This window comes from Pinus tabuliformis, chromosome 1_1 (genome assembly GCF_031772625.1).
Source record: "Pinus tabuliformis cultivar Carrire ecotype Pingquan chromosome 1_1, CPIR1, whole genome shotgun sequence".
Classification (NCBI taxonomy): Eukaryota; Viridiplantae; Streptophyta; class Pinopsida; order Pinales; family Pinaceae; genus Pinus; species Pinus tabuliformis.
The window spans coordinates 365,817,120-365,842,510 of record NC_142297.1 but is presented as its reverse complement, the minus strand read 5'-3'; the positions used below and the strand labels follow the sequence as shown (position 1 = coordinate 365,842,510).

Below are 25,391 nucleotides of genomic sequence, written 5' to 3'. Positions count from 1 at the left end.
AAAGTACTTGAAAAATCAAATATTGATATAGAGGACTTTAAATTTGCATGGGACATGTCTCATTGTCATTTGCAAACAAAATTGGAAGTAGGGAGAGCAAGACAATTTTATGAGAAAAAGTTGATTGATGTGTGGTCCCAATATGGAGATAATTATGAAGAATCAAATGTATTGCTAATAGATATAGAAAAGCATACTTCTCAATTCATCAGATATCGATCAAACCACATCTTGATAAAATCATATACAGGAAAAGAGTAAGATACGTGGCTTATGCAAGTTTTATTCCCCTTTCTTAAGACACTTCATCTTATCAAACAAAAACATGAGTACATTCAAATGTTCAATAGAACATGTACTTCACTGTAGTTCATGGAGATAATTTCTTTTATAAATTTGTTGAAAAGTACATTCCAATTTTTCAATACATTTTGGACATAGTTTTTGTTGAATCAATTTGTATGATTTTATCATTTTTGAAATATACGGGAATTGCCAATTATATTAATATGTATATTTCTGATTATTTATAAAAAAATTTGCAATGACTTTGCTGTATCGATTTTTTATAAGATGTTAGAAAATTATATATTACGGAGCAATGGAACACATAAAATATTGCAGAAATATAAACACAGAAAACGCACAAAACAAGAGAGACACAGATATACGTGGTTCACCCAGTTTGGGCTACGTCCACCCCGAACAACCAGTCCTTCCTTTCTATTATCCAGCAAAATGAAGAGATACAACCTACAGCAAAACCGCTGTAATATCCTGTGTTTTCTCTCATAGTCTCACCTCTATGTTTCTCGCTCACCGAATACACATCTATCTCACAGCCTCAAATACAATGCCCTCATATAAAGAGAGGGGTTTCCTTCTAGGGAAAAAAACCCTAAACTAAACATAAGTTCTACCGTCAGATCATTCGCCTAATGAACGGCCCAGATTGACTAGAAATTACTATACTTTTACAAGGCAATTTTACAGTTGTTTTTAGCTTCGGGGGCGCTGCCCCCGAAACCCCCCGCCAGGGGGGGCCACGACAGCGATTATTTTACGGGCGGCATTGCCGCCCCATTTTGAACTGGGGTCCAATATGCCAGTACTATAGAAGATAATCAGGCTCCGCACCCAACAATCTCCCACTTGGAGACTGATTGTAGCAACTCCACCGCTGCTCCATTTGTTGGACAATGACTCCTCTTTGGACCTGGCCATTTCTCATCTTCATCGTCATCCTTGAAGACCAACTGAAACTGAGCATATTCTCAGTTTCTCCGTGGTTACAACTTTTGTTAGCATATCTGCAGGGTTCTGGCTAGTGTGTATCTTTTCCAGCTTCAACTCTCCATCTTCCAACACTGATCGTATGAAATGGTACTTGAGCTGTATGTGTTTTGTCCTGGAATGAAATGCTGAGTTCTTTGCAAGATGAATGGCACTTTGACTATCACTGTATAACGTGCCCATATCATGCTCCTTACCCAATTCACCCATAAACCTTTGTAACCAAATCATTTCTTTACTAGCCTCTGTAGCAGCAACATACTCTGCTTCTGTTGTTGAAAGTGCAACAACGCTTTGGATTTTTGAAACCCAACTGACAGCTGTTCCTCCAACAGTAAATACATATCCTGTAGTGCTACTCTTGTTATCTCTGTCACCTGCCATATCTGCATCAACATATCCTTGTAGGGATATGTTTGAACCACCAAAGCATAATGCCTGATTTGTGGTACCTCTCAAATATCTGAGAATCCATTTCACTGCCATCCAATGTTCCTTTCCTGGATTGTTCATGTACCTGCTTACAACTCCCACTGCATGTGCAATATCAGGCCTTGTGCAGACCATTGCATACATTAAACTTCCAACTGTTGATGCATATGGAACTTTAGACATATAATCCATGTCTTCTTGGGTCTTTGGGCACATTTCTTTGCTAAGTTTGAAATGGCTAGCAAAAGGTGTACTAACTGGTTTTGCATTTTGCATGTTAAATCTTTTCAACACCTTTTGTATGTACTCATTTTGAGACAATGTTAATTTTCTATTTTTCCTATCTCTAGTTATTCTCATACCAAGGATTTGTTTTGCAGCACCCAAATCCTTCATTGAAAATGAATTTGCCAATTTTCTTTTGAGCACATTTATTTCCTGCATGTTAGATCCTGCAACAAGCATGTCATCTACATACAATAACAATATAATATAGCTGCCATCATTTTGCTTTTTCAGATAAACACAATGATCAGAGTGACATCTAGTATAACCTTGTTCAGACATAAACTTGTCAAATTTTAGATACCACTGCCTTGGAGCCTGTTTTAAACCATACAAGCTCTTCTTCAACCTGCACACAAGTTTCTCCTTCCCTTTCACCTCATATCCTTGTGGCTGCTGCATATATATCTCTTCCTCCAAATCCCCATGGAGAAAGGTTGTCTTTACATCTAACTGCTCAAGATGCAAATCTTCAGCTGCTACAAGACTTAAAATAGTTCTGATTGAAGTCATTTTAACAACAGGAGAAAATATTTCATCAAAATCAATACCTTTCTTCTGTGCAAACCCCTTCACCACAAGTCTATCTTTGTACCTTTGCTTTCCTCCATCTTCTTCCTTCAGCCTGTAAACCCATTTATTCTTCAATGTAGTTTTTCTTGCAGGCAACCTGACTAAATCCCAAGTCTGGTTATGCATTAAGGAGTCCATCTCTTCTTCCATGGCTACCTCCCACTTCTTCCTGCTTTCAACCTGCATTGCTTCTTCATAACATTCAGGTTCACCGTAATCAGTCAACAATAAATAATATAATGAAGGAGAGTATCGTTCAAGGGGTCTACCTATCATGGTAGATCTTCTAACACAACTTTCAGGTGTTTGGGGTGCCTGTTGCTGTTGTGGTGGTTGATGTTGTTGTGGTTGTTGATTATTATTACTTTCAGGCACCTTTACTTTTTCAGTGATTTCATCAAGAACTGCGTATTCCTTGTTTTCCTTTTCTTGTTTCTTTTCGTGCAACTGATTCTTATACAAGACCTTTTCATTGAATATTACATCTCTCCTCCTAATGATTTTGTGATTTTCGTAATCATATAAGCGATAACCAAAATCATTAACACCATATCCAATAAAGGTACATTTCTTTGACTTTGCCTCAAGCTTTGTTCTATTTTCTTTATCAATATGGACAAAGGCCTCACAACCAAAAGGCTTTAAAATAGAGTAGTTTACCTTTTTACCTATCCATGCTTCCTCTGGAACACCACCATCTAAGGAACTTGAAGGCCCTCTGTTTATTAGATAAACAGCAGTATCTACAGCATCTGCCCAAAACTGTAAAGGCAATCCTGCATGCAATCTCATGCACCTTGCACGCTCCATGATTGTTCTATTCATCCTTTCTGACACACCATTTTCTTATGGTGTTCTTGGAACTGTCTTCTCTCTCCGAATTCCATGCTCTGAACAGTACCTATCAAACTCTTTGCTGCAATATTCACCTCCATTGTCTGATCTAAGACACTTCAATTTCTTTCCTGTCTCAATCTCAACCAAAGCTTTCCATTTCTTGAAAGTACCAAATACATCAGATTTATTCTTAATACAATAAATCCAAGTTTTTCTAGTTGCATCATCAATAAAAGTAACATAATAACGAGAGCCACCGAGAGATGATACCTGAGCAGGTCCCCATATGTCTGTATGCACAAGCTCTAATTTTTCGTTCTTCTTTTCTTTCCCAACTCTGAGAAATATGACTCTCTTCTGTTTTCCATAAATGCAGTTCTCACAGAAGTCCAAATCAACATTCTTCAAACCTGGCAACAAATTCCTTGAGTGAAGAATCTTCATCCCCTTTTCACTCATGTGTCTGAGCCTATGATGCCATAATGCTGCATCTGCTCCTCTGGAAGTTAAAGCATTAACAGAGTTAGAAATACCATTGCATAAATACAATGTACCAACCTTTTCACCTTTTGCTATTACCAGGGCTCCTTTAGTGACCTTCCAAGCTTTATCTGTGAAAGTTGTCACACAACCTTCACCGCCTAACTGCCCTGTTGAAATCAGATTTTTCTTTAGATCTGGAACATGCCTTACCTCCTTTAATAGCCATTGGTTTCCATTCTGCTGCTTTACAAGAACCTTACCCATTCCAACGATGTTACAGGGTTTATCATCACCTAGACGAACTTGTCCAAAATCTCCTTGAACATAGTCATGAAAGTATTTCTTATCAGGTGTGGCATGGAATGAAGCCCCTGAATCTACCACCCAGGAATCAGTAATATTTTCGAAAGAAAGAATCAAAGCATCTTGTAACACCTCACCTGTCACATTTGCTTCATGATTGTTTTCTTACTGTGCATCTCCTTCTTTTCCCTTCCGAGATCTACAGTCTTTCTTTAGGTGTCCTTTCTTTCCACATTTCCAGCACACTATCCCCGATCTGGACTTGGATCTGCCTTTCCTTGATTTACTACGATATCCTGAGCTCTTTCCTCTTTCCATTTTTCTTCCTCTAGACTCTGCACTCAGAGCATTTCCCGATGTCTCACCGGAGCTTTTTCGTCGCATTTCCTCGCTAAGGATAACACCGACAACATCATCAAACTTTAAAGTACTAGATCCAGAAACGGAGTTACTAATGGGCATTACCAAACCATTCCAACTTTCTGGTAATGAGCACAAGAATAACAGAGCTCTAACTTCATCATCAAAGTTTACCCCTACAGAACTTAACTGACTTGTAACTGTATTAAAATCATTTAAATGGTTTGCAACAGATCCACCTTCCGACATATTCATATTAAATAACCGTTTCATAAGAAATACCTTGTTTGAGGCCGAGGGTTTTTCATATAGTTTCGACAACGTCTGCATCAAATCCTCTGTCGTGGTTTCCTTCGAAATGTTGAAGGCAACTGACGCAGCAAGGCACAACCGTATTGTTCCGAGTGCCTTTCTATCGAGAAGGTTCCATTCTTCGTCTTTCATACCCGTCGACATCTTTGTTTTTCCGCCCAATGGTAGGTATAGATCTTTCTGATATAGATAATCTTCCATCTGCATCTTCCACAGCGAGAAGTTTTGGCCGTTAAATTTCTCGACCCTAAACTTACCATCTTCTGCCATTGCTCCCACTCGAACCAGGAACCCTTCTTTCCTGCGAGTTTATCAGCCAAATAGACCTTCGGCTCTCATACCAGTTGTTAGAAAATTATATATTACGGAGCAATGGAAGACATAAAATATTGCAGAAATATAAACACAGAAAACGCACAAAACAAGAGAGACACAGATATACGTGGTTCACCCAGTTTGGGCTACGTCCACCCCAAACAGCCAGTCCTTCCTTTCTATTATCCAGCAAAATGAAGAGATACAACCTACAGCAAAACCGCTGTAATATCCTCTGTTTTCTCTCACAGTCTCACCTCTATGTTTCTCGCTCACCGAATACACATCTATCTCACAGCCTCAAATACTATGCCCTCATATAAAGAGAGGGGTTGCCTTCTAGGGCAAAAAACCCTAAACTAAACATAAGTTCTACCGTCAGATCATCCGCCTAATGAACGGCCCAGATTGACTAGAAATTACTATACTTTTACAAGGCAATTTTACAGCTGTTTTTAGCTTCGGGGGCGCTGCCCCCGAAACCCCCCGCCAGGGGGGGCCACGGAAACGATTATTTTATGGGCGGTGTTGCCGCCCCATTTTGAACTGGGGTCCAATATGCCGGTACTATAGAAGATAATCAGGCTCCACACCCAACATAAGATGTGTGTGCGCGTGTGTGTGTTCTTAAATGAATTGTTTGTCATTCAAATTATGTTACATGAACCATCGAGGCATGTTATTTTTAATGACTTATGTTTACTTATATGTATCAATAATCATATATAAATGTGAAATATAAGTTTTGAAATAGAACTCCTTGCAAACAAAGGTGTTATTCTTACTAAAGAAATTATAATAATTTACTTGATAAACTTTATGTGCATTATTCACTATTCACAATGCATTATTCACTATTAAGACTAATGATAAATGTGTCACAGGTAAATGATTGATCTTTTAATGGTTGTAACCGCAATCATATCATATTGAAAATCAACAAGGCACAAAGTCAGTTATTCATTGTTTACATATAAAATGCACTAATATGAATGCATAAATGTGATATGTAATTTTTTAGATAAAAATATATTGTAAATAATTTTTCATTTCTTAAAAAAACATCTATATGATGATAATGATTGATAAGTGGATTATCAAGGTTTGATTACATACTATCATGGATGAATTATGTCATTGAACTTTTTGAATCGTAAGGCATCTAATTTCATTATTTAAAGTCGTTTTTTTGTAAATTTATATTTTAAATAAACAGAAATCATATCACTTGAGCTATAATTATATTATGGACTTGTACTTAGTTATTTCCATTAATATGAGTGTATAAATGTGATTTATAATAGCCATATACTATGATGCATTTTTTTTCGAAAAATAAGTCTTTTAATTTCTTGATATTAAGTATTAAGTGGACTATTTAGGCTAACGAGTGATGGCTCATAAGTGAATACTACTCGTTAAATTATAGGGCATTCAATTTTTAACCCATATTTTTTTTTTCATATATTCTTGAATCAACTATTTGTATATGCAATCATCTCATCTCATTTAATTTAATAAGGAATCCATTTATTGACTTTTATTTGTCTATCACATAATCTATTAAGACTATTAATCTCATATTGTATTGTTTTGAAACAAAACTCTATGAAAAACAAAATTCTCTTCTTAATAAAACATGGAATAACTAATTAACAATGTGTTAAGTGGACCATCTAGACTCATTAAAGAGATGGGTAAAAAATGGTTGTATTTAAACTTTTTGCAGCATAAGACATTGATTTTCCAATCCATATTAGCATTTTGTCATTTTCAATTCCTAAATAGTTTATTTGTGGTTTAAATAATTTCATAGAATCCAATATGACTTGAATAATTCTATTTGGCTGTATGCATTGATAGAAGTTCATAAATGTGATGCAATTTTAAAATGTAACTCTTAATGTAAGTAAATATATATATTTTACAAAACAAATTATAATTAATTGATAATGAGTTTTATGTGGTCTATATAAATCCGTTTATCGACTTTTATTTTCATATCATGAAGTTTAATCTAAGTGTGTAAATGTGGCACTTTTTTTTTTAAATAAAACTCCATGTAATATGAAATGTGTTTCCTAACAACACACGGAATAATTAATTGGTAATGAATGTTAAGTAGATTGCTAAAGTTATTTCAAGGTACGGGTCATAAATAAGTGTACTTAAACTTTATGCAACATATGGCATTTGATTTTCCCACCTTTATTAACATTTGGTAAATTTCAATTCTTAAATAAATCATTTGTAATTGAAATAATCTCATAGAAACCAACAAGACAAGTATGTATTAAATTATATTTAGAATGTATGTATGTATAAATGGAATTTATTTTTGAAATAAAGATAGCAATGTAAGTAAAAAATATATATTTTTAGAAAATTAATAATTTAAAATTAATTATTTATGAGTACTAACTGGTTTATTCTATTTTGAATTGACAACTTTTTCTAACTATGCATTATTAAATCAATTATTCCTATATGTAATCATGTCATATAAGTCAATAAGTCAAGAAAGCATTAATTGATTTTTATTTAACTATCATGTGGTTTAATATGAATGTATAAATGTGAAATTGTTATTTCTAGAATAAAAAAACCATGTAAAGAAAATGAATTTTCTAATAAATCATGGATTAATAAATTCACCATGAGCATTAAGTAGACTATTTAAGCTCATTCAAGAGATGGGCCATAAATGGATGCCTTTAAACTTTTTACACCATATAACATGCTTTTCCCATCAATATTAACATTTTGTAAATTTGAATTCTTAAATGAACTATTTGTACTTAAAGTAATCTCATAGAATCCAACAAGACTTAGAAGTTATTTATTGAATTTCATTTAGTTATATGTATTCATATAAGTTTCTAAATGTAATCTATTTTTGAAATAAAGCTATTAATGCAAGTAAAGATTTATCTTATACAAAACTATTTAGGATTAATTGATAATCAGCGTTAAGTGGTTTATTCAGGCTACATGAAAAATCAAGTGTGATAGATGAATGCCTTATAATACATATTTAATCTTCAAAATCAATATCTTAATGATAATTTATTGTATTTACATTAAGTATTTAATAATTAAATAACACGGGGGCTTATATAAATTTCAACTAAAATACATGAGTTATGTTTCACATTTATTTCTCCCCGGTTAATAATGCTTATCATTTTCTCTTCTTAGTGAAAGTAATGGTCAATCATGATTTTCCATACAATTGGTTTACACTAAATTTACATCGAGACTATTATTGGTTTTGACAATGTTTACAAGGAGAGATCAATATCCACACTACCATCAACTGTGCTAATATTTGAAAACCCTTGCCTCCACTACTTATAAGAAGTCATCACTAAAGTTTCTTGTTTATTTCAATTTGTGACACTGTCCATCATAATGGAATGACTTGAATACCCATTTAAGAAATCTCATTTGATGTACTTGGATTTGAGTGGAGATAGATCAATGGTACCTAACCTTCTTGAAATACCTAGATCAACAATGTATAACTTTTATAGCGGATTCCTACATGCTATGAAGATGAATGATGACCCCCTCATTAGTGCTTCATAAAAGCACAAAGGGACCGTAGGAAATTGAGCACAAGAACATTTTACTAAGGTTTTAGTAGACGAGTCTCAATGCAACGCGAGGGACACCTATCCTTGTCATTTACAATAAGATCCTCACATCACCATCATTCAATCAACAAATCCCCCGTAGGTTGGGGGAAAAGGGGTTAGAGTTGCCAGACACAAAATTTAAACATCGAGGAATCTAGCATGTTATCCATAACTATAATATCTTTATTGGATGTTTGACATACTAATATGATTTAGCTTAAATCAATTTCTTCTAAGAGTTTGATTTCACACTCCTATTGTGTATTAATACTATTGTACATAACAACCCTATGTTTGACCTATTCATGATCTCTAATTGGTTTGAAATTACTTGCAAATTATTTTAATGTTGAATCAAGTTAATATGGTGATTTACAAAAGAATGAATGTTGTTGAAGGCCTTGTAATAAAATACTTCCAAATTTAATGAAATATGTGTTATACCTACCAGGAGAAAGATTCAAAGTTTGTACCTCTCTCATGCAAGAGCCAAGGTTTTACCAACTGCCCCTAGAGTAATTTCCCTTGCCAAAGATAATGAAACCATTCATCCCGATAGCAAGAAATAACAATGCACTTTCCATTTTTTAACAAAGGGAAATGCATATGACTGGTAAATTCGCTGGGCAACTGCTCAGTGAATTCGCTGGGCACTCCTCATTATGACGAGGATGGTACTAAGTGTGCGCCGGATTCTACATAAGCTGGATGGGTATTATAAAAATATATTTGTTAAGAGTTCATTTCAACATCTTACTCACAGGAATTGAATCTTGTGGGAATTGAATCTGAGTGGGAAGGGTAATAATCATTCTTCCCATCCACTCATTATCGAAGCCAGACCCACTTTTCATCCATAAAGCTAAATCCACTTCTCATGAGTCAAGCTAAAACTAGTTCTGATCCACCCAACCTAGACCCAATTCATAACGACAATCTTGCTCACCAGCTACTTTATACTATACATATCATTTTCACACTGTTCCCACAGTGTTCAGAGCACATTGGCCAAAAAAAACGATAGATAGTATACACACCATTTTATTATTGATGTGTAATGAAATTTCGATCTTAGCATATGCATGATAGAAAAGCAACCCCATTTTTAGCGTTTCCGTATTTTTATAGATATTCTTCTCCATCAAGTCTTTCTACTCGACCTTTTATGTGTTTTTTGTCATTTAAAACAATAGGGCACAACTTCTTGGGAAATGGATCTATTAGAATGGTATTCTCTTTCCACATCTTGAAAACCAATTCTATTTTTCTATGGCCATTTTGTTCTTTTTTAGGATTTGGGCAATGCACTTGCACTTACGTTAGTCTAATCCCAGAAAATAAATAGTGTCCCTAAACTGAAATTTAATCAACCTGAGTGGATTGAAATAGAGAAGAATTATTGAGGATAATGGAGCTCTCTCATATGTTTAAAATCACTCTTACCTATTTATCTTTGGGGTTCATAGGAACAGGCAGATGACTGGAGAAAGCAGAGTTTAACAAAGAGCATTGACTCTCTCTTCCCAAAGGAGGCAAGTATAAGAAACCTACTGCATTTGGATATCTTAAATTTGTTTTCTCCCCTATTGAGAAGAGAATTGAAAATAAATTTTATTTACTGGGTAGGTGATTGATGTCATAACAGCTAACACAAAGGACTCGAGAACTCTAAACTTCAATATTGTTGGATGAAATGATTTATCTTCCTCATGGGTATTAGAAAAGCCCTCCGAAGTAAACCAAAAGGATATTACTAAGTTTGAGGTACCATTGGTGAAGATTTTGGTTATTTTCTCTATTGAACATGTAAGGAAACCTATGTGATGATGATCCATGTAGTTGAGTAGGGTTGTATTAAGCAGGAAGTGAAAACTGACATTGGCAGGGGTGCTTCTCTACTTCTAACGGTGTACATCAAGCAGAGGCGAACGACTTTTGGAGACAGCTTAGAAAAGTTACATTCGCAACAAGATGGTGTGATATTCAATGAAGAAGGCAAGGAAAATCCTAAGGGGGTTAAAATGAATGATGAGGTGTAGAAAAAAGCTTCCAATGACGAAGAACTTATTATGAGGTTTCAAGACGATGACATAGGAAGTGAACATCGAGACGTCAAAGAGAATGATCTTGATGGTAAGTTTTGATTTTCCCTAGTTAACTGGTCTATGATGTTGGTAGCCTACTGTAAGGTAATGTCTAGTCAAACTCTCAGGACAATGGTTGTTGTAATGCAGACCATTTGCAGCTTGAAGAAAGTCCAACAAAAGTTTTGCGGAGGGTAAAATTCTTTACTGCACTAGATCGCTACTTTTTGTTGTCATGGAAAAGGGAATTATTATATTATTTTCTAAAATCCTTTTTGAATGTTACTTCTCCAATAAAAAAAATTTATATATCTTAGATTTTAGCATAGTATGCTTTAATTTATAGTAGTTTAATGCTTACAGAAATTGAGACAAAAGAGGAAGGAGAAAAGGTCAACAAAGCTGATTCAACAGAATGAAGAAAAACGAGTTGAGCTTGAAAACGCAGCAATTAAACGTTCCAAGGAGGTAGATTCTGCTGTCCTGGGAAAATACAGCATTTGGAGGCGGGAGAATGAGAACGAGAATTCTGACTCCCCTATTAGATTGTTGTGAAACCAAATGATCATGGCTAGGGTGTATTCCAGCATTTCCCAGGCTAGGAATAGTCTTGATTTATACCATGAATTGATGCTTTGTATTAAAGAATGTCAGCGTACATTGGGTGAGGCTAATGAAGATTCTGATCTACCCCAAAGGTAATAGTTTTCACATTGGCTACTTCTAAATCAAGAGTAGTAAGTGCTTCCATTTGCATTTGGTGTTCATATCCTTTGTTTCTTTTAAAGTTGCAGTCTGTGTGTCAATCTTTCTACTTTTTATTCTCTTTTTCATGGCCGATAATTGATATGAATGTTTCAGTGCACCTGAGAAGATCAAGGCTATGGGTCATGTCCTATCTAAGGCTAGAGAACAATTTTATGACTGTGCGACAGTAACAAAGAAGTTGCGAGCCATGCTTCAGTCTGTAGACGAGCAAGTATGGATCTTGAAAAAGCAAAGTACATTTTTATGTCAGCTGGCAGCAAAGACTATTCCCAAGGGCCTACACTGTCTATCCATGCGATTGACCATGGATTATTACTTGCTTTCCCTTGAAAAGTGAAATTTCCTAAAGAGGACAAGTTGGAGGATCCAACTCTTTATCACTATGCACTATTTTTTGACAATGTATTGGCTGCATCTGTGGTTGTAAATTCAACTGTCATGAATGCTAATGTGAAATGTTATTAAGTTAAATTACTCTAAAGTTTGGAAGTCCAATAGTTTTGTTGCATTTTACATTTAATATTTAGATCTCATTGTAGGTGATTTACTTGTGTTTGCAGGAATCTCAAAAACATGTATTTCATCTCGTCACAGACAAGTTAAATTTTGGGGCCATGAAAATGTGGTTTTTGCTTATTCCCCCAAGGAACGCTGTGATACATGTAGAAAATGTTGATGATTTTAAATGGCTCAATTATTCCTATTTCCTTGTGCTTCAACAACTTGAATCCGCAGCTATGAAAGAGTATTATTTCAAGGCAGATCACTTGACTACACTCTTAGCATGTTCCTCCAATTTGAAATATATAAATCCAAAATATTTATCCATGCTAAATCATCTTCGTTTCTATCTTCCACAAGTTTATCCCAAATTAGACGAGATCCTTTCTTGGATGATGATATTGTGGTGGAGAAAGATTTGACCCCGTTGTGGTCAGTAGATCTTCATGGAAAGGTTAAAGGTTTAGTGGAAACTTGTGGAGAAAGCTTTTGCCGGTTTGACAAATACCTTAATTTTTCCAATCTGCACATAGCCAGGCACTTTGATCATAATGCTTATGGTTGGGCATATGGGATGAATGTATTTGATCTCAAAGAATGGAAGAAACAAGATATAACTGGAATATATCACAAGTGGTAGAACATGGTAAGTGTGTAGTGTGGTTTATTTATGTTAATTCCTGTGACGCTTACTTCAAAGTATTTGAAGTAAATCTGAAGTAATTAGCTAGAAAACTTAATGGGTTTTCTTTTTTCGATTTCTAAATTTTTCTTTTATTGTATGTTAGAATGAGGATAGAGTGTTGTGGAAGCTTGGAACACTACCCCCTAGATTTTCGCATTGGCTACTTCTAAATCAAGAGTAGTAAGTGCTTCCATTTGCATTTGGTGTTCATATCCTTTGTTTATTTTAAAGTTGCAGTCTGTGTGTTAATCTTTTTACTTCTCATTCTCTTTTTCATGAACGATAATTGATATGAATGTTTCAGTGCACCTAAGAAGATCAAGGCTACGGGTCATGTCTTATCCAAGGCTAGAGAACAATTTTATGGCTATGTGACAGTAACAACAAAGTTACAAGCCATGCTTCAGTCAACAGACAAGCAAGTAAGGACCTTGGAAAAGCAAAGTAAACTTTTAAGTCAGGTGGCAACAAAATCTGTTCCCAAGGGCCTGCACTGTCTGTCCATGCGATTGACCATAGATTATTACTTTCTTCCTCTTGAAAAGGGATAATTTGATAAAAAGGACAAGTTCGAGGATTTGTCTCTTTATCACTATGCATTGTCTTTTGACAATGTATTGGCTACATCTGTGGTTGTGAATTCAACTATCATGAATGCTAAGATGAAGTGTTATTAATTTAAATTACTCTAAAGTTTGGAAGTCCAACAGTTTTGCTTCATTTTACATTTAATATTTGGATCTCATTGTAGGTGATTTACATGTGTTTGTAGGAATCTGAAAAACATGTATTTCATCTCATCACAGACAAGTTAGATTTTGGGGCCATGAAAATGTGGTTTTTATTTAATCGCCTAGGGAAAGCTGTGATACATGTAGAAAATGTTGATGATTTTAAATGGCTCAATTCCTCCTATTGCCCTGTGCTTTTCCAACTTGAATCTGCATCTATGAAAGAGTATTATTTCAAGGTTGATCACTCGACTACACTCTCAGCATGTTCCTCCAATTTGAAATATACAAATCCAAAATATTTATCCATGTTAAATCATCTTCGTTTCTATCTTCCACAAGTTTATCCCAAAATGGACAAGATCCTTTTCTTGGATGATGATATTGTGGTGCAGAAAGATTTGACGCCCTTGTGGTCACTAGATCTTCATGGAAAGGTTAATGGTTCAGTGGAAACTTGTGGAGAAAGCTTTCGCCGGTTTGACAAATACCTTAATTTTTCCAATCCGCACATAGCCAGGCACTTTGATCCTAATTCTTGTGGTTGGCCATATCGGATGAATGTATTTGATCTCAAAGAATGGGAGAAACAAGATATAATTGGAATATATCATAAGTGGTAGAACACCGTAAGTGTGTAGTGTGGTTTATTTATGTTAATTCCTGTGATGCTTACTTTAAAGTATTTGAAGTAAATCTAAAGTAATTAGCTAGAAAACTTAATGGGTTTTTCTTTGTTTGATTTCTAATTTTTTCTTTTATTGTATGTCAGAATGAGGATAGAGTGTTGTGGAAGCTTGGAACACTACCCCCTGGATTGAACGTTTTATGGCTTGACCCATCCTTTGGACAAGTCTTGGCATGTGCTGCATTTAGGATATAATCCTAGCATGGACTATTTAGAGATTAAGAATGCATCTGTTGTTAATTACAATGGGAACATGAATCCTTGGTTAGAGCTGGCAATGATGAAGTGCAGGCCTTACTAGAGGAAATATATAAACTATGATTATCCTTTCTTACAACAGTGCAATATAAATGAATAGTTGTGACCTCAATATTCATACTGCAATAGATTGTTAAATGTAAAGTGTAAAGGCCCTAGATTTTTGTTGATAATTCATTCTAATTCATTTGTTTTTGGAGTTCCACAGAAGGTTTCTAGTTTATGGCTTAATGAGTCAAGTTTTTGGAGGTGCAGTGGCCTGGCCAAGTTTAAGATTTACAAATTTTATGTCCTCATTGCATTCCTTCATAGTTGGAAGTAAACTCCTATATAAGTATTCTTTTCTTTGTTAGTTAATATTTCTCTTTCATTAAGTAATTACACAAATTGTCCTTCCAAGAACACAAAGAAGTACGAGACAAGATTTAGGCTTTCAACCCAGGGCAAAACCTTTCAATAGGGGAAATCCCAACAATCCTCCTCTTACTGAATTTATTCAAAATAAGATATCCAACACAAGACCAAAGAGTCCCGCCAAGTCAGTCCTCCTCTTTAAGTCAAGGTCAATAGTTGAGTCTCTACCTAGTCAAAGTTAGAAGCAACTTCTGAATTTCTGTCCTTATTACAGGTTTAGTCTCTTATTATGATACACTGACTTCCAGTTACAGAGTATTTGCCTTCTATTACTGATCTTTGGCTACTACAACAAAAACTTGACTCTTTACCACAGATATTCACCTGCTACAAATAGATAGCATTAGATTGAGATTCGGCTTAGTCACAGACTTTGGTTTCTTCAAGTGTTGTAGACTTCTTTTTATCCTCAGTTTTTCTTCTCCCGTTGGATTACAGACTTCGAGCTCTTTCAGTTTCTTCATTGCTACCCAAAAGAGGTCTAATATAGGTTAAAACACCTGGATATCATTCTCCATGAGCTTTGACTTAACTAAATAAAGAGTGACTATGCCTGGATTGTTGCCTTTGTAATATTGAAATGTCCTACAATCTTTGCCTGTGACAAGATGTAATAGCCCTAATTGGACAACACTGAAACTAGCTCAATTTAATGTTTAACTGCCATGACCAATTCCTTCATTTTCCCATAGCAGCTATGCTGCAATAGTCTCACATGGAGCGAGGGTTAATTTGCACATGGACATCTCTCTTTTGACAATGAAGGCGATGTACTAGGCTCTCATCTAATATATGTTCCTAAGATATAATAAACTTATGGTGTATGAGTTATCATCATTATTACTCCTTAGTTATATTATATGTGCTCCCTGTCTTTGTGCTCATGGCTGAAATAAATAACTCTCCATTGAATTTCTATTAGCATCATTCAGAAACCCTTGATTGATTGATGCTCTATGAAATGCATCAGCTCTAAGTTACTCATAATCCACTTTCTTGTTGAGTTAGATATCAACTGCCATGGTTCTGGAGCTATTGCATTTCCTCAAGGAGTTACTAATTTGGTTTCTGTACAACTGTTAAAAAAATTTCTCTCCTTACCTGGAGTGTTCTTAAGCATTCTTGGGTGGATTTCTACTTACTAGAGCCGTTTCCCTCTCCGTTGAGCATTATTTTCATTTGCTGGGGTGATTTGGAGCTCAATCTTGGTTGTCTAAGAGGCCATGGTTACTAGACAAGACCATACATAATTATAGGAGATCATTCGCTTTCCAATTTCCCTTCATTCCCATAAATCCATCAAATACATGGGTGCTTAAATCTACGAGGAAAATCATTCTTGATGTGTATTTATGGTAGAATGTAATTATATTATAATGATGTTAAATTGAGATTCATTACTTGAGTGATTCAAATTATATGTTGTTCCATTGGTATTGGGAATCGTTACATGAGAACCCATTAACTATAATTATTCACCAATAACATCCAGAGGTTGTTCTATACTAGAATGATGATTGTCCAGTATGATGTATAATGAGGATAAGGTTGAAGAAATGAATGAGGAGAAATCACATTCAGGGGCCAATGTGGATGAAAGTTGTACTGTAGAAAAAGAAAATACAACAGTATGGACAAATATGGACAAATTTTGATGAAGAACATGCAACATCAGCCAACTTCGATGAAAACACAAAGTGTGAACAGTTTGAGCTGTCTAATTTCACACTTATTGCATATTCAACTGGTGGATCTGTATCTCCTTGTATTGATAATATGGAAGATCAAGATTACATACAACAATGCATACACACTTTTACCTTAAGGCAAAGTGTTGGGCAAAAGACCCTCAAGGAAGACTCCCATGAGACAAGTATCAACTCAGTGAGCAAAAACTATTGTAAAGATGCTAGCAGTCAATTATCCAAGGGTGATTTTTGGATGCCCTCACAAGAACTAAAGATTGTATCCCACTATCCAAAGGATCTTCTCTCAACTAAAAATGGTATGCTAATAAATGCTTATGGGAAAAAGGCACAACACATTTATCTTTGGTAGGGAGTTTATCCATATTGCCCATGATGTAAATAGTTATAATGTCATGTTGAGTAGATTTTTGGCACACCTTTAAGAAGGTATCATTATCGAATGGGGGCTAGAAATTTAAAATGTTATCCATTGAATTAGATATAGGATTATATTTGTCTAAATGGGAAGGTTGATATAGTTTGAGCTTGTAGGAATTAATTATTGGAGAATACCCTATTGCAGAGGAAGCTTTGGGTTGAACGAAATTTGATGAACCTACTGTAGAATATGTGAGCTAAATTTTTTATTTTTAATATATTTTTGCCTTATACTATTTCTTATGATGGATGGCATATGATATGTAGGAAGCTTTTCACTCTATAGAAGATATTCATGGCTTTGTGTATGGTCAAGAAGATTCCTAAACCTTAAATGACAACAATCTGCTATTCAAAGTTAACAAAGATATTTTGGATGTTAGAAAGTCATTTGTATCATGCTTATGCATGGTACAAGCTCTATATCCTCCAGAAAAGCTACAATAAATACTTAGCATAGAAGGATTTGCAGTTGATGGCATCATCTGGATTGTTGGCTGCCAGTGTGAAATGGGGAAATGTGAAATGGGATGAGGGAAATGTGTAGAAAAATCATATTCTAGAAACCATTTATCTTTGGTTGGGAGTTTACCCATATTGCCCATGATGTAAATAGTTATAATGTCATGTTGAGTAGATTTTTGGCACAACCTTTAAGAAGCTATCACTATCGAATGGGGGGCAGAAATCTAAAATGTTATCTATTGAATTAGATATAGGATTATATTTGTCTCGATGGGAAGGTTGATATAGTTTGATCTTGTAGGAATTAATTATTCGAGAATACCCTATTGCAGAGGAAGCTTTGGGTTGAATGAAATTTCATGAACCTACCATAGAATCTGTGAGCTAAATTATTTTTATTTTTAATATATATTTTCCTTATACTATTTCTTATGACAGATGGCATACGATATGTAGGAAGCTTTTCACTCTATAGAAGATATTCATGGCCTTGTGTATGGTCAAGAATATTCCTAAACCTCAAATGACAACAATCTACTATTCAAAGTTAACAAAGATATTTTAGATATTAGAAATTCATTTGTATCATTCTTATGCATGGTACAAGCTCTATATCCTCTAGAAAAGCTACAATAAAACTTAGCATAGAAGGATTTGCAGCTGATGGCATCATCTGGATTATTGGATGCCATTTCTATTATGCCCTATGATCATAAGCATGGGGATCACCATTTTAAGCTTGAGAATGAGAAGGAAAGAAGTTTAAGGATGGCTAGTCTTCTAGGTTTTTTTATTTAGTTTGGATTCTAAAATGGATACCAGAGAAGTGGTAAGTTATTTCAATGAAAAGGCTTAAGTTCATCTATCATTGTTTGAGATGTTTGTATTTGTATAGGTTTTCTTAGTATAAGTATTATATTTTATGCTTAGTTCAAGAAGTTTACTTCCAATATGTCTAAGAATAATATGTTTTTTTGGCAATTGTCACGCTCAACACTTCTATCTAAAGTGGTAAGTAATAGGTACAGAGATCATTAAAGAATTTATTTTTGAAATTAAGTCTTTCCTTGATGTTGCTTAGAAGTCAAAGCACACATATATTCTTCTAAGCACTTTTTATGCTTGTACAGGTTACCTCCCATATGTCTTTCCATATGTACCTTATACGTTGTTTCCCCCCAATGTACCTTGTTACCTCCAAACTTGCAAGTAAACTGTTACCTTCCATATGAAGAATTATCAGCCACTGAGACAGAAATCAATGTTTCACCTACCAAAGGTCCCAATGTTCAATCAAAAGCAGTACCCATAGCAGCAAATCCACCTCCTGTCCTAGATCTTCTTGGTTATTTGATAGGTTTAGGCAATGCACTTGTCCCTAGATATTAGTGAGCATTAGGCTTTGGGTGGGTATTAGATAGTCAATTCCATTTCATTTTTTAAATAACAAATGGAAAAAATTGGCTTTATTGTTATTAGATGTGAATTGTATTTACTATGATAAGTGTCAACCTTATTAAAGCAACTTGTGATATTTGGTTAATGATTTGTGCAGGCCTCCATTGCCTATTTTACTTGCATCATCAATATGTCAAGGCCTTCATATCAATGGGAAACTTAGATGGCGCGATGGTCAAATTTTTTACAGCTTGAAGCTTTAGAAAAACTCTTTTGGTCTTGCATCTGCTGGACCTCTACACGTGCAGTTCATAAAATGTGAAAATAGTTGAGATAATAGTTCTATTTACTGTAAATATTGCTAGTTTAATAGGGATGTAGATGCACATCTATTTTGAGTCGTTTTCCAAGGTAAATTAGGTGCCACCGTTGCACCCTAGTAGCTCAGCACACACACTGCTACCAATGGTACTATTTCAAAACATATCTTCTGGACTGTAAAATGCTCATTTGTAGGTGGAAGTAACAAATAATCAACAACTTGTTTGGTATTTTAATGATAATATTTCATTTGAAGTTTTCTTCACTGAGGATGGCAGGATGGAGCATGCAACATTTCTGGACATAATAATGAATGATAGGATCTAAATTTTAACCTTTGGAAGTTTTCTTCATTGAGGATGGTAAGATGGAGTGTGCAACGTTTCTGGAGGTAATAATGAATGCTAGGACCATTCCCTCTCCTCCACTCTGCCTTCGCCTTTGACTCTGTTGGATTTTTAGGACTTTTGGGTCAGAAGGACTCGGAAGGATGGACAAGTCCAAGAGATCAGAAGGGGAAGAGGAAGAGCACATAGACGGTGAGCTTGTGCTCTCCATTGAAAAGCTGCAGGAAATCCAGGATGAGCTTGAGAGGGTAAGTTCTCGTGCACTCTGAAAACTGCTTTTGGGGGTTATTTTATTTTATTTATTTATTTTAAATCTGTTTCTTTCTTATCTTTCTTTAAAACATTTTGCCCATTCCTTTATCTATGTATTATTTTTTGATTTATTGGTGCATCTGTGGATTGATTGAATTTTTGCTTATCCTGGGCTGCTTGAGAATGATTTGTTACAGCCCTTAAGAACGGGTTTGAGGCGGTTTTTTCAGTAAACTCACACTTCATCTTCATATTCTTTCAGTCTTTTGGATATGGAAATTTTGATTGGTTTACATATATTTTTTTCCAATAGTGTGAGTCAAATTATTTCAAGGAAAAATTTAAACTAGAACATCCTCAAATTAGTTATTTCAGTTTTTTTTTCCATATCCATTTAGTGTTTTGGCATGAGTTGTTAAAGCTCGGGGTTAAACAGATGTAATATTTTGTGCGACAATTCTTGATCAGTTACAGTTTGCCTGTTTATGATTAGGTTCATAATGACCTGGTGACCTAAGGCTCTCTCAACATAGTATGCCACACTCCTAAATCCGTTTTGGTCTCAATTACAGTCTGCATGTTTATGATAAGGTCATAGTGGCCTAGTCACCTAGGGTACTCTTGACATAGTCACTGCCCCAAAGGATCTAACAAGGTTGCTAGACTTAATGGCAAAAGCTCACATTTCTATACGGCACCTGCCCTTAGGGAAGGGTAGACCTGCATTACCTATATGGTTGTTGACAGTTGGCTTATTCTTACATTGGTCTTTTTATTAGTTGCTAGAAAGCTTTCTTGGAGGAATTAGTGGATAGAGTAGGAATTAGTGGATAGAGTTTAAGTTGGATTCTGCATGACAATCAGAGTATTCCTACATTACATATTTGTAATTTCATAGTTTCATTCAATTGAGGAAGAACCAGATTCATTGTATCACTTTTGTTTTCCCTTTCCCCAGGATTTAATTTTTTCCTTCTACTTTTTCTCTATGAGATTGAATCTAAAGTTTCCAGTAAGAGCCTTTTTCTTATCTATCATAAGATGCGTGTGTGTGTAAACCTGTGTAGTTGATGAAATAAGTTTGGAGTGGATTGAAACATTGAGATTTTGCTGTGGCGGTGGTGATGAATCATTTTTTCAATTGAGCATAACATATCTATATGATATAATGGAGAAAAATGGAAAAAATGTGAAATTTTTAAAGGGTGCATTGAGCTGCTTTCTTTTGGCTATTCATCTCGAGTTATGTTGAATGTTAGAAATGGGGGCCAACTGCAAAACTTTTTTTCTTTCATGAGACTGCAGAAATTGGTCTCCAAATGAATTGAAAATGTCTAGGTGCACTCTGGGTTGTTCTATCACTAGTCTTACATGGGATGTTTGTATTCAAGTCATTCAGGTTATTATTTTTTTTAGTTATTATATGACGTCAGGCTGTGTGAGGCCACAAGGCCTTCTACATGGGCAAATTGCACTTGGGTATTATGGACAATTGAGTCCTCAATTATTTTTTATGCTTTTCGTTTCACTATAGGATCTTTAACATTCATTATTGTTTGATACGCTGAGCATTAAATATCATCTGCGCTTCTTTGTGCTTTGCCTTTCACTACAGTGTCTTTAACATTCAATACTGTTTGAACATTCAATACTATTTGATACGCTGAGCATTAAATATCATCTACCCTTCACCATAAACCGTAAAAAAATAAAGTTTTCTTTATATATAATTTATTTGAATGAAAAAAAGGGAGAGAGCCGTTGTTTCAATTTCTCTAGTGTGGCATACACCAAATTGTATAATAGAATAAGCATATAGTTCATTGAATTAAAAATCGAATTATATCAAAGCTACAAATCAGAACACCCATTTTTAAAAATCCAACAACATCGAAATATGCTTATTTCCATTAGAATCGAGTGCCAAGGCCATGATAAGTAGCTTAATGTTATGAACACTGCAGCCTGTTTACATGAGATCGCCACTGTGAACTAATGGCATTCTAGGAAGGGGTATCTTCCTTGTGTACAATTTGAAACAAGTTGTTCATTAGATATATCAAATTTTCTGATAATACAACATTCAATAATCATGTGATTCTGGATCCTATGAATAGTAATAATGGGATACATAGGACTGAGAACTGACCATGGTTGATAATATCTAATCTCAGTCAGCGAAGACTGCAACTCAAGAAGGTGATGATAGCAATCTGGAGTAGAAGGCCTCTGATCTGGGTCTTGTTCTAAGCATCTATTCTGTAAATTCCTAATAGCTCAAACACATTTAGCCCACTTGTCCAGTGCTCCACACATCAACTTTAACCCCATGAACACCCCTAGACATCTCAGGAGCATGGTTCAAGCCACTAAGATTATGAGGGTAAATCTAAGGTGCACCAATGGCATCCTCAAAATCTCTTATAAACCACTCATCTGATTCAATGTTCTTCATCACGTTAGATCCCGTGCATAAACAAAAGGGTGTGCAAAGACACTAGTGCCTTGGTCACAAATTTTAGAGCTTCCACATGCTGTTTGGGTTTGTTTGTAGTTTCTAATTTTTATCTTCTTTCTTTAATTTAAAATCAACGACTATAAATGTAATTTTAAGGATTGCCATAACTCTTCACTTGGTTTGGTGTTTGGGTTTGTTAGTAGTTTTTAATTTTTATCTTTTAACTTTTTTCTTTAATTTAAAATCAATGACTATAAATGTAATTTGAAGGATTGGCATAACTCTGCACATAATTTTTTAAAGTGTGCTAGCTCAATGGAAGAGCGTTGCTTTAGGAGGTAACATGAATTAATCAATGATTTTGTAGTTCATTTTTAATTAAATGTTTTTTATATCGATTTATTTCAATGGTGAGATATTTTTGGATTCATTGTTTTATATTGTCTCTAAAGAGACAAAAGTGATCTTTAAATAAACTTTTTATCATCTCCAGAGACAATAGCTAGTATTAAAGACATATTGTCTCTAATCCAATTGTTGTGTTTAGAGAGACAAAAATGAGATTGTCTCCAGTGAGACAAAAATGGTTGTGTTATATACTCTCTTTATAGAGACAATATTTTTTAAGACAATGATATTTAAAACAATGTACTTTAAGACAATATTTTTTAAGGCAATAATATTTAAGACACTATTTTTTAAAGCAATAATCTTTAAAACAATAGTTTTTGAGACACCCACTTAAAGACAATATTTAAGACAATACACAATTTTTTCTTGTCAATTTACCCAAAAATTGTCTCAAATATTGTTTGAAAACCCTCCTTTATGTAGTAGTGTAAACTAACTGTATATCAACAAATAGTCAGTCGTAGATAAACCAATAATCTTGCACTGCATTTATTCTTTCCCATACCAGCAAAAATAATGTACTTAACCAAAACCAAAAGAAAAGAAATCGATGACTCCTTTGTGTAGACCAAAAATAAAGCAAAATCATGAACCATGACATATTTGTGCATATACTACATTGAAGAAATATTGAACTGCATGTACTGAAATATGAAGCAAGATATCCCATAAATATCTATAAATTTGTAACAATAGGTACACTTAAATTTAATTAGATACATTTAAATGAATATATACATTAAATTTAATTTTGATTGATAATTTTTTATTTAATTAGTTTATTTAATTAATTATTCAAATAACTACTTATTAGGAGATATCAAGACCTGACCATAAAATCATTAAAACAAAGTAACCACCCAGGTAGGTTTTGCTCATACATAAATCAGAATTACAATATACAGCGTCCATCTTCTTCTATTTATAAGTAAATAGAGTATTTGGCTCTAAACTAACTATATATCAACACATAGTCAGTGTTAGATAAACAGATAACCTTCTACTGCATTTATTGTTTCCCATACTTGGCATGCAATAATAATGTACTTAACCAAAACCTTGAATTGATATGGGAATGCCTTATAAGTAAACTATTTGGCTCTAAACTAACTATATATCAACACATAGTCCGTCTTAGATAAACAGATAATCTTCGACTGTATTTATTCTTTCCCATACCTGCCATACAATGACAATGTAATTAACCCTAAGGAAAAGAAATTCATGACATATTTAATGCCAAAATTATTAACGACATATTTGTGCATATAGTGCAGTAGTGGAGCAAAAGCGAAGCATAAATTTCAGAGAGGAAAACAAAAGCCACTTAGTATAAGTTGGTCTAGTTAGGTTGCCATTACCTGGTGTCATAAGTTGCTCTACAATTTTATCAGGCTGTTGTTCCCGCCGCCTTGTTGTTGCTCTCGGTGTTGCTGCTCTCGGAATTGTTCATGGTGTAGTTGCTCTGGTTATTGTCGCCGACGACGGGAATGTTCATGCTCTTGGTGTTGTTGTTCATGGTGTTGTTCATGGTGTTTTTATTGTTGCTCTTGCTGTTGTTATTGTCATCGATCTTGCTGCTGTTGGCGCTCCCATCTTGCTGCTGTTGCCGCTTGTTGCTCTTGGTGTTGTTATTGTCATCGATCTTGCTGCTGTTGCCGCTCCCATCTTGCTGCTGTTGCCGCTCCCATTGCCGAGGATTGTCGTCGACGACGACGGGAATGTCTATGTCGACGGGAGTGTCATCGGTCTTCATTGGGTCCATTGCGGCCAACAAGATTCCCACAGCTAACACCCGTGTGGTTTGGCGACATGATTCCCACAGCTATTGAAACTGGAACGCCTTCGAAGGCAACAAGATTCCCACTTCTGCAATAAACACGGCTTCAGTTCAACAATACATAACGTGGACATAGAATATGAGCGAATCAATGATATCTCACAGATTAGAAATATACAAGCATACCTAGAACTGGAGTAGGGCAAATTCCGAAAGCAAGAGGTGAGAAATATAATGGCATAACCTGCCTTATATAGAAGTAGGCGAACTCCAAACTCGGATTTGAAAACCATCTACACTCCCAACCAGGGTCAAGTTTTGAAGTTTTCATGTATTAAATTTACATGAATGACATCATCACTAATTAATGCCCCTGACAAGCGGGGCATTAAGGAAATATAATGCGAGTTGTTTTTTTTTCACCTCCAACTTTTTCAGCTCATTTTATATTTCCCTGATGCCCCCAGAGAGCATTAATTAAAAAATTGTGATGGAAATAGAAATCGCCGGCGCACATGAGGGTGGACGAGCCCACGCCCCAACGTCCTCCACCATATCATATTACGTGCCGTTACATTTGATACGGGACCGGCGGGGGTCACACCCGCCCGGCCAACGTCGCGGGCCCCCAAGCCAAAAAATTTGACCGCCAAATCTTCAGCTCCGCGGTACAGAGACAGAAAGACATTCATAATTAGGGCAATTAGATTTTCCACAACTCCAGGGAAAATATTTGACGAGAGCGGCATGTCGGGCCCACGTCCCAACGTCGTCCACCATGTCATATTACGCGCCGTTACGGGGCCCACGTGGCCGACCCCCAAGCGGGCGGCCCCAAAACAAGTTAGTGCATTAATAGTTTTTTGCCCCGTT

General features: G+C 35.2%; 1 protein-coding gene across 4 annotated transcripts in view; it reads right to left on the bottom strand.

Moving 5' to 3' along the window:
• The window catches only part of LOC149213126 (uncharacterized), a 232,325-nt gene extending 207,770 nt beyond the window's left edge, over positions 1-24,555 (bottom strand). For 2 of the 4 annotated variants that reach the window (XM_089390716.1, XM_089390718.1), the window contains exon 1: positions 24,100-24,555. In XM_089390716.1, coding sequence (XP_089246842.1) covers positions 24,129-24,503 — 375 coding nt within the window. In that variant the 5' untranslated portion in view covers positions 24,504-24,555 and the 3' untranslated portion in view covers positions 24,100-24,128. Of the gene's footprint in view, positions 1-23,620; positions 23,918-24,099 lie in introns of those variants that run through there. The other 2 variants (XM_089390717.1, XM_089390715.1) reach the window with 2 other exon arrangements.
• Between the last annotated feature and the right edge of the window lie 836 nt (positions 24,556-25,391).